Source organism: Crocodylus porosus, unplaced genomic scaffold, assembly GCF_001723895.1.
Source record: "Crocodylus porosus isolate Cpor-Errol unplaced genomic scaffold, CroPor_comp1, whole genome shotgun sequence".
Taxonomy (NCBI): domain Eukaryota; kingdom Metazoa; phylum Chordata; order Crocodylia; family Crocodylidae; genus Crocodylus; species Crocodylus porosus.
In genome coordinates, this window is record NW_017728926.1 from 12,897,583 (window position 1) to 12,907,504 (window position 9,922).

The 9,922-nt window shown below is 48.8% G+C and overlaps 1 protein-coding gene across 1 annotated transcript; it reads left to right on the forward strand.

The window, feature by feature from the left end:
* Window positions 1-749: 749 nt before the first annotated feature.
* AGMAT (agmatinase) lies at window positions 750-9,691 on the forward strand. The gene is made up of 7 exons (XM_019541523.1): window positions 750-1,262; window positions 3,520-3,722; window positions 6,045-6,093; window positions 6,753-6,948; window positions 7,567-7,746; window positions 8,294-8,378; window positions 9,335-9,691. The coding sequence occupies exons 1-7, from the start codon at window positions 856-858 to the stop codon at window positions 9,406-9,408; spliced, it is 1,194 nt and encodes a 397-aa protein (XP_019397068.1). The 5' UTR covers window positions 750-855; the 3' UTR covers window positions 9,409-9,691.
* The last annotated feature ends 231 nt before the right edge of the window (window positions 9,692-9,922 follow it).

Sequence of the window (9,922 nt, forward strand, 5' to 3'; positions counted from 1 at the left end):
TCTCTCACCTCTTCCTAGGACAGCTTAACTGGTGTCCTCAACTGAGGCTCTCAGGAAGAAGCTGGTCAGAGGGATGCTCTGTCTCACCCTCCATTTCCCACCCCCAAAGCTAGGCCACACATTGAGAGAGTTTTATTTCCTCTGTGAAATGTGCTTTGGGGCTGCTCTTTAGCTTTCTCCGTAGAAACGTGGCTGGTAAGTCTTCCAAGAAGCCATCACAGTTGCGTCGGGGGTGGCTGGAACGGAGGTCCCCAGGCCACATCCTTGAGCACGTCCCAGCAGGGCCTGGGAGGAAACCCGGGACAACGTTTGCCCTTATTCCTACGAGAGCAGCCTGCTGAGAAAACAGGCTGCCTGCTTTAGACTGGAGAGTTTCAGGCTGCAACCTGTCTCTGACCTGAATTAAAAGCATGGCCAGCTGCCATTAGCTGGACCAGTTGTCCCAGCACTCGGCTGAGGAGTTTTCCTGCAAACCCCAAGAAAATCCAATGCAGGAAGAGACTCCATTTCCCAGAATACAAAGCGTGTTGGAGGAAGGGCGGGGGGGAGGGAAAAAACAAAAAAGAGGAGTTGGGAGTGTTGGAAAGCATAGAAATGAGGGAGGAAAGAAGAGATTAAAAGAAAAGTGTATGGCTGAGCTGCAAGCTGCTTATGTCTGCCCTTCACATTGGGGGCACGGGGAGGAGTGCACTTCTCCAGGCTGCACTTTGAACCTGCGAGGGGGAGGGAGGGGGATGAAATGACAGGGCTGTGCCTACTGCCCCGGCCAGGAATCTGCCTCCCACGCTGAGAGAGGACAGCTGTGGCCGTGTCTCTGTCTGTGTCTCTGCTCTGCCTGGGAGCGAGGCGTGCAGCATGGAGCACCTCTTCTCCCTGAGTCGCAGCAAGCTGCTCCCCAGGGTGCTTTGCAAAGAGGGGCTCGGCACCCGGACCTTCACGGGCACTTGTCTGGCCAAGCCCCAGCCGCCTGCGCTCGCCAGCAGTGCAGCTCGCCCCTGCGCGGGGGTCAGGGCCCGCCTGGCAGCTCCTGGTTCCATGCCCGGCTTCCCCTGGGGGGTCTTTCATCTGCTGGGGCGCTCTGTGCCTCGCCGCTCGCTCTCCGACTCCAGGTTCAACATCCCTCCCAGCGCAGAGTCGGTGGCCAGGCCTGTGGGGGTCTGCTCCATGCTGAAGCTGCCTGTGCAGGTGTCTGCGGAGGGGCTAGACGCAGCTTTTGTTGGGGTCCCTCTTGACACGGGAACCTCCAACCGTCCTGGTGCGAGGTAAGTGGCGGCGATTACGCTAAGGGGGCAGGTACCACCTATTTCCTGCAGGCTGCTGGTCAAATGCCACTGCCCACAGAAACAGCCCGTTTCCATCTGAGGCTTGGAAACATCCAAGGATCATCGATGCAGGATGCACGAGCCTGGGGAGTGAATTTCTGTTTATGCAGGGAACAGGGATGGCGCAGGCAGATTTCCCTGTGCGGCTGGACTACGGTCTCAGCCCCAAGCTGCAGGGACCAGGCAAAGTGTAGCTCCTGTTCAGTGCCATCCAAAGGTGCCTGGTGTGAGTGCGAGTTTGTTGCCTCTCCCGGAGGAACAGAAGTGACAGCTTGCTGGGTTTGCACAAACGGTCAGATTGCATAGTCACAAATGCATTCGCTCCCATCTGCATTGAACCTGAATCCATGAGTCCAGCAGTGCCCGTCTCTCTGTCTCTCTCTCATAGTCTCCAGTACCACTGTATAGGACTCTCTTCTTCCTATCCCCTTGTTTCAGGAATCATTAGGCAAAGGACATGTATTTAAATTGAGGAGACAGATGTCTGGAGCTGAGAGGGGCTAGACTGATGGTGGTTTTGTCATGGGGAAGGATGACGCTTTGCTCATCCACCTTGTATCCTACTAGTGAAGGCACCAGGTCACCCTGCATGACTACACTGCTACGGTGATGGCAAGGGTGACCTCTTCACTAGGGCTGGGCAGAATTTCGCCGGCAGTTTCGTTTCGACACTGTTTCAACTCATTTTGAGCTCGAAACCACGAAATGGAAATGGAACGGAGAGCTTCAAAGCAGCCTCGCAAAAAACAAGGCGAGTCGAAACGTTTTGAAATTTTCAGAACGTTTCGCGTTTCGAAGATTGAGCTGGGTTTGCCTGCAAGGAAAAGAAACAAAAGTAAGGAGAGGGAGGGGGGAGGACTGCTCTCATTATTGGCTGTGCAATTGGCCAGTGGCTGAAATCCCCTGAGGTCCCTTCCAATCCCAGTGCTCGGGGAGGGATGGAAAAGCTGCATCAAAGGCAGCATTGTTTGAACTGCCCTGCTGCCAGTGATGTGTGGGCGCACCTTAACACGCACACAGTGTCACCCACCCATGTCACGAGTTATGTCCATCAGCAGCTAGGGGTGCAGGCCCCAGAACCCCCTGCACCGATCCCCTCGCCAGCTGCCAGGCGTCGTGGTCACAGCAGGGGCCACCATCCCTGCAGCTGTCACCCCGCTGCGCCTTAACATGCGCAGGGTCACCCATAGCATGAGTTTTACTTGTCCGCAGCTGGAGGGGCAGTTTCCCTCAAACCTCTGCCCCCATCTCTTTGAAACTTGGCAGGCTTCATGCCTTCAGAAGGGACTACTGTTCCTGCAAGCTTCATCCAAATCAGGCCAAAAATGACAAAGTTATAGGCTGTTTTGAGCTTCCCTGTTATCGCCTGTGGGCAAAACATTGAAACAGGGAAACTGTTTCGATGAAACAAAACGGAACAGCCGTTTCAAATCGAAACGAAACGGTACCGTTTCAGACAGCCCTAAGCTTCGCTGCCTCCTGGACTAACATGGTGTAAACCTCCTTCCCCCACACACACCCTTAAGCTGTGATCCTCAGAGCCTGCAGGGTGATGGTTGTGATCAGAGGAAATAAAGCCTTCTCTGTAAGGTAACCCAAACCTAAGACACTCGCTTCCAGTAAATGCTCGCAGCTTGCCCATGACAACAACCAAGGAGGCAAAAGGGGAAAGAGCTACTCTAGATAATTCCCACCGCCCCAGGGGAAGCAGGAGGAGGTGGAAGTTGTGCGATAGTTGTGATAGATTGCACCACGCACTGCCGTGATGAGCAAGGCCTGAACACTTCAACAGATGGACTGTGCGGCTGTCGCAGATTTAGACGCAAATGAGATTTGTTTTAAAGAGAGTTGAAAAGAATAAAGTGAATGCTCAACTTTTTCTAAAAAAATTAGGTCTTTTTCAGGCAGCTCAAATTGGGCACTAGGAGTCGAGTCTTTCTTCCAAATCTTTGTCAGTCACTCTAGATTCGCACTTAGGTCTCTGGCTAGACCTAGAAGCATTTATGCCCCTGACAGAAAATCGCAACCACAATGCAATAGCCACACATGAACCTCTTGGGCCAATGATCGTTCCAACGAGATGTATCCCACCCTTCACTGCCCACATATCTAGGAGGAGTTTGCATCCCTTGGGCACAACTGATCCCGCACAACTTTCCTTACTAGATCATAGAGCATGGTGTTCTTTCTCTTCCAGGTTTGGCCCACGCCACATCCGAGCTGAGTCGGTGATGGTGAGGAGGTACAACCCTAGCACCCGGGCAGCACCCTTCCACTCCCTCATGGTCGCTGACCTTGGCGATGTGAACGTGAACCTCTACAACTTGCAGGACAGCTGCCGGCAAATCCGAGAGGCCTTTCGGAAGATTGTGGCAACGGGCTGCATTCCCCTTGTGCTGGGTAAGGACCCAGGGGAAGGGCCGTCTTCATGTGTTGAAACTTGGGTTATTTATCCCTGGGGCGTTAAGGCCATCGCCTTCCTCCCCTACAACCTTCACTGACTACAGGGCATTGAGAGCAAGGTAGAACCGATCCTTTTCCTATGGAGAGAACTCGTTCTCCATCAGCTTTTTGCTGCTTCCAGCATTTCCTCCTGGTTGTTTTTTCCTTAGTCGCTTGGCATTTTGCATGTGGATGAGAAAACATGACCCTGAAGTACTATTGAACAAAAATATCCGCTGCTTAGTCCAGTTCCTTGTCAGCATATACTCTCAACGGCAGTAGCTGACGTTGCCTAGTATTGGGACTTCATTGCTCGCCAGACAGCCAGGACTTCAGCAACCTCCCAGTATTCATTTGTAGTGAATGGGCAAGGTTCTCCAAACAGCATGTTGGCACTATATTGCTTTCATTGTATTGGCTGGCTGGTGTATATATATGTGTGTATATAGTTATCTGATTTCAGATCCAAATCTGTAGCTTGCAGACCTGTATTCTGTCGCACTATTGGAGGTAAGGGGGAATCCTAATTCAAAGCTTCTTGATCTGGGACAGTGATAGTGGGAGAAGCTACAGCATGCATTTAAACCAATAAAGTTATACTGGTCTAATCCTCCATGTAGATGCTTATTTTAAAGCTCCTTGTGATTAAACTGATGTCACTTTGGAAGAGATTTAAGCTGAACTGAAAAAAAAAAGCTGCTTTTATTCTGAAGAGACTAGTCACCAAAGCAGTTTAATTAGCCCAGTACGACTGATGAAATTCCAGTAGACAAGTCATCGGATGTTTCTGCTGTTTAGCTACATATGGCAATATATACATGGGGTGGGTGGGCGTGTATGTATATCCCCCATATGATATAAAGTTATTCTTCCAAAAGTATGAGACCAGAAAAGTCCAGCTCCTGCTCTGGGTGCCTGTACATGATATATATTTTTCTTAATTCACTTGTCTTACATGTTTTAAAAATAAATTCCTGATGAGAGCTGGATTCTTCCAGCTGGCTTGTTCTAGCTGTAACTTGCTTCAAAGAGCCAGGTGTCATTTATCTACCAGTCAACAAAGTTCTTTTAACGAAGGCAAAATATTTGCAGTTCTCTCCTGCAGTGTGTCCTCATCTGCTAGGAAAAATCTATCAGAAATAATGAAGCACAGTAAAAAGTGTGTGATAAACCTGAAATCTGCACAAAGCCCAGTGCTGAGTTAGGGAATGTGATTTATTATTTGTTAGCATCTGAGGTTCCTAGGATAAATGATGCCTTTTAATAATGTGTTAAAACTGAACAGCCAGGGTTAGAGAGGAACCTGTTTTACAGGTTGAACACAGACTAAAGCTAAATATCTGCATTTGATTTTCAAGGTATTTTGTCAGCCTGCTTAGCGGGATCAGAAATAAAAGTAGTTGATGCCCCCAAAGAAAAATGCTTAGGATTTTAAATGGAATTGAACCTTGTGCGGTACATTATTTTTGGGGCAGGCAGCGAATCAGATTGTGTCTGTGTGTGTGTCTGTCTGCTGTTTAACTCGAGCACCTGTGACTTTGCAGACAGTAACAGGGTTAGCTGTTGTGATTATATAAAGCGATGACAATGTGGAAGGCAAACTGCAAATTTAAGTTTCAGCCTCCTCATATAGCCCAGATCCATATTTAGACATGTTATGCCTCTATTTTTAACATCTAACAAGGATCCCTCCCTTTGCACTGCTGTGGCGCCATTCCTCTGGCAGGTGAAATCTGATCTCTTCCAGATCTTATTCCATCCCTATTACAACAGCAAGAGGATCTCTGGGGGTAGTTAACATACAGCAGTGCTGCAGTAAGTACAGATGAGGAGCGAATAACAGTGGGTGGCTGCACCTAGCAATAGTAATTGCTGAACTTTCAGCCCTGCGCACTACAAGGGCACATGGAAACTGCCCTTGAGTAGCAGCTGAAGCCAGATGGATACAGCTGTCTGGATTTAGGAGTGTTTTCCCAGAATCTGTCACCCACTTAAAGCTTCAGGGAACTTAATTAGATGGAATAATATTATTATGTGTATTAGCAGACCTCTTTGGAGCTGTAGTCTTAGACCGAGATCTGATTCGTGCTCAGCACTGTACAAGGACAGAACAAACCGATGCAGTAACTTCCCGCTAGCAATCCCTCTCTCGGTCACGTGGTGCAATACCCATAGACGAGGCATCGTGTAAACATCAGTCGCTATCATTTTAAAATGTGTTCAATCAGTGCAGGCCTGTTCTTACAATGTGACACGTTCTGTTTCCCTCTCGTGTTGCAGGTGGAGATCACACGATAACGTACCCTATCCTGCAGGCTGTCTCAGAAAAGTAAGTGCAAAGCCTGAACATGTGCACTAGAGACATCATGAGTGTGGAGAGATGATACGCTGTAAGATTATCATGCTCTTCAGCTGATTCATGGTAACTGGGCCATCTGTCTGATATAGAAGCCAGTTACCCCAGTTCAGCTGGCACATGCTTGCATATCCCTCCCTTCCTCACCTTTTTTTAAGTGCTTTAGTGTGTGCCTGTAGTTGAGGCCTTCTGGGGATAGAAGCTCCCTCACCTTTGACTGTGGAGCCTTACGCTGTGCTGGGCAAGCCTAGATTTACCATGGACGTCTTGTGTTTTTGGGATGGCAAGGCCCGTGTAGTACTCGGATGCAGCTGGACCAATGCTTGGGCAGGAACAAGTGGCAGAAGGCTGTAAATCAGTGACTGGAGGCTGGAAGCCTCTCACCCCTCCTGTTTCGGCAGGGAGACCTTAGCCAACACCGTGCACCCCACTCCCTCAGGTTATCACTGTCTCGAGAGTTAGTTGGTGGGGTAATCTGTGCTTAACACAGCTACAGGCTGTGCTGAGGGGCAGAGCTGTGGTTGCAAAGGCTCCGAGGCAGTGTCATGCTAACAGTTGAGTAAAATCACATTGGGGCCCACAAGCAGGCCTGGTGCTAACGTGACTGTTTGCGGCTACCCTGTTCCAATTAGGCATGGGCCGGTGGGGCTGGTGCACGTGGATGCTCACACCGACACGGGAGATAAGGCGCTGGGGGAGAAGATCTACCATGGGACGCCGTTCCGACGCTGTGTGGACGAGGGGCTCCTGGACTGCAAGCGTGTGGTTCAGATTGGAATCCGAGGCTCCTCGTATACCCCCGATCCCTACAAATACAGCCGGGACCAGGTAACTTATTCTGCAGCCACAACCTTCTCCGGGACTGTGCCTGCTCCCGTGGGCAGTGCGGTGCCCACGTCGAGAGCTCAGTCCTGGGAGTAAATCTCTCTCCTACTTGAACGGGTTATTGTGAGGCTTGCTTAGCGAATGAAGGTAGAAGCTATTACTCATTCACTGATGCAATTGCATGGGGCCCTTATCCCAGTCTGTATCAATTTATAATGCATCCTAGAGCAAGAAAACCCTATCTGCTATCATTTTTTTTTTATCAGCAGTCCCCACAGCCTCTCTGAGTGGTGGCTAGAAAGGAAAACACCCTCCTCCACAGCAGTCCTGCCTGTTCTGTTTCTAGCATGCTGGGGTACCTTCCCTTGTAGGAAAATACTGCTGGCCAAGTCTGTAGGCTCTGGAGGCAATGGAGAAAGAGGATCAGGGATGCCTGAGAACAGCAGGTAGTACAGCTCGGAGGATGCCTGCTTTGGACTATTCAGGTTGGGGAGAACTGTTTGCATAAATACAACCCAGAACCATTGTACCTCTGACCTGTTTCATTTGCACATCCCTCTCTGGGCAGGAGGTCTCCGAGCAGTAGGAGTCTGACGCTTCTTTTTTTATTTCCTCTAATAGGGCTTCCGGGTAGTCCTGGCTGAGGACTGCTGGATGAAGTCTTTGGTACCACTGATGGGAGAAGTGAGGAAGCAGATGGGAGACAAGCCCATTTACATCAGCTTTGATATCGATGGCTTAGACCCCGCCTTTGCCCCTGGGACCGGGACACCTGAAATTGCTGGGCTCACACCTGCTCAGGTAAGGAGGTGCCTCGGCTTTGCTCTCAAACATTCAGTGGGTAAAGGAAAGAACATGGGCACAGAAAAGGTAGGCATTCAAGTTACACACTGCAAGTCCCAGAACGGGAAGGGTCAGGGATCAAAATGAGTTAAAGTGCTTAGAGAGGAAGGCTGGAGTCTCAGGGGCTGGTACCATTTAAGATTCCTCTTGTCGTGTGGAGCTTGACTGACAAGAGTGGAATTTACCCATCGATACAGGAGACTGGGCTGACATGTAGCTTGATGGGACCTGTGTTTCTACATCTAGCTCCCTGCTTTCAGGTCACTCCCATATAGCAAATACTAAGCAGAAAGCATAGGTTAGAGTGGCAGAAATGCATGGACTTAATCCTAACAGATTTTTCCTCAACTGTTTAAAAAACAAAACCCGATCCTCTCATTTAAAGGTGCAGAATGATTCCAAAGTTAAGCACATAAGAAGTGCCACACTGTGTCAGACAGTGGTCCATATAGCCCAGTATCCTGCTACCCAACCCAGGTAACCAGCCCTTTTATTACTTTTACAGGCTTTGGAGATCATCCGGGGCTGCAAAGGACTGAATATAGTGGGCTGTGACCTCGTTGAAGTTGCTCCAATCTATGATGCTTCTGGTGAGTCAAAGGAAACCCTGTTTAGGACAACAGGAGAGGCTGACAGAATTGCTACATGTGGTGCTTGTCGTTAGCCAGCTGGGCTAACGTTGAGTTATGCTGAGCGGCTGCTACTTAGAGCCAAAATGAAATGGCAGGTTTAGAACAAGTTGAGTGTCCTGAAATTGCACAGTCAAGGCCGGATAATTACAATGGTCTCTGTGGCTTCAGGAAGTATGAGCCTTGGATGTATAATTGACTGCTGGGATTGCTACAACAATGGATATACATTAGTGTTTTATCTAACCTTGTACAGTGCTAAAGGCTACAGCTTTCTGCAGGTGCCACCAGCAGCGCACTAGCGCTGGCTTGGAGTTGTGACTGTTTTGGCAGTGTAGATGAGGCCTTAGTCTACTGCGTGATGTTTGTATGACTGTTCAGCCGCTCACTGTTAATTATTCTCTCCTCTGGGAGTGGGAGTAGAGGTCCTGCTAAAAGAAAACAAGGGTGTTGGGTGGAACTAAATGGTACAGTTTTAAATACATTTGACGCTGTGATTTTTCATAAGTAAAATCCCGTTGTACATTACGGCTTTTAGGACTGCAGCTCAGCTCCTGCAGATGATTCTGCACAAGAATTAAGAACCACCTGGATCTAAATGGGGGTTTTTGCCTACTTGGGAGCATCTACACTAGACTGGCAACAGCATAATACAGAGATTATCAAGCTAGCACTGAACTAGCTTCATTAGAAGTAGCAACCCAATCACAGAAGCACAAAGCTCAGCGTGGGCTTGTTTCCCCTGTTCCTTAATAGGACAAATGAATTGACATAGAGTTACTACAACGTGTACATAGCCCTGAAGCCAGTTTCAGAACAGTGCTGAGATGCAACTGTAGATGCTGAATTGGAAATGACTCCTTGCTGCAGTGGTAGTAAGATGAGCCCTCTAACTATTTCTGGCCTTTTCTTTGTAGGGAACACGGCCCTCATGGGTGCGAACCTGCTGTTTGAAATGCTGTGTGCTCTCCCCCAAGTGAAAACTGCATAAGCCCTCCTATGGCAGGCTCCAGCTCATGCTAATGACATTACTGACACTCAGGACCTACCACTGTAACATATTAGCACGGCAGCGACCAAGTCACCTTCACTTTACCACAGCCTTCCCCAGCAAAGACTCTGTTTTTATTATATTAAGGAAGCCTGAAGGGAACAACCTTGATCTGTTTTGCTGCTCCTTTTTTGCCCTTCTTCCCCCTGTGCAGTCAATGCAGAGCCTTTCAGTAGAGAATAAATGTCATTCCTCACTGAATAAAGCAACTCCAAGCTCCTTATTTGTGTTATGCAAGCAGATGGGATTGGCCAGTCCATTTGAAGGACCTTGGTGGGACAGGCCTGTGGATGCTTCATTGTAATAAAATAGCTAGCAGCACTCTGAGCTCTTCTTTCTTTATACACAGCAACTTTTATCCTCTAAAAGGAACCCTCTTTGTGTTCAAATTAAGTCTAGGCAGGGAGAAATATGCATATAATGTAAGTAGATGAAAATCTCCAATGCCTAGTTC

What these genes read in the sequence shown, in the direction of transcription:
- AGMAT (XM_019541523.1), top strand. Translation starts at nt 856, where the DNA reads ATGGAGCACCTCTTCTCCCTGAGTCGCAGCAAGCTGCTCCCCAGGGTG. An exon ending in ACAAATACAGCCGGGACCAG is followed by an intron (nt 6,949 to 7,566) that starts GTAACTTATTCT and finishes TTCCTCTAATAG; the next exon opens with GGCTTCCGGGTAGTCCTGGC. An exon ending in TCCAATCTATGATGCTTCTG is followed by an intron (nt 8,379 to 9,334) that starts GTGAGTCAAAGG and finishes TTTTCTTTGTAG; the next exon opens with GGAACACGGCCCTCATGGGT.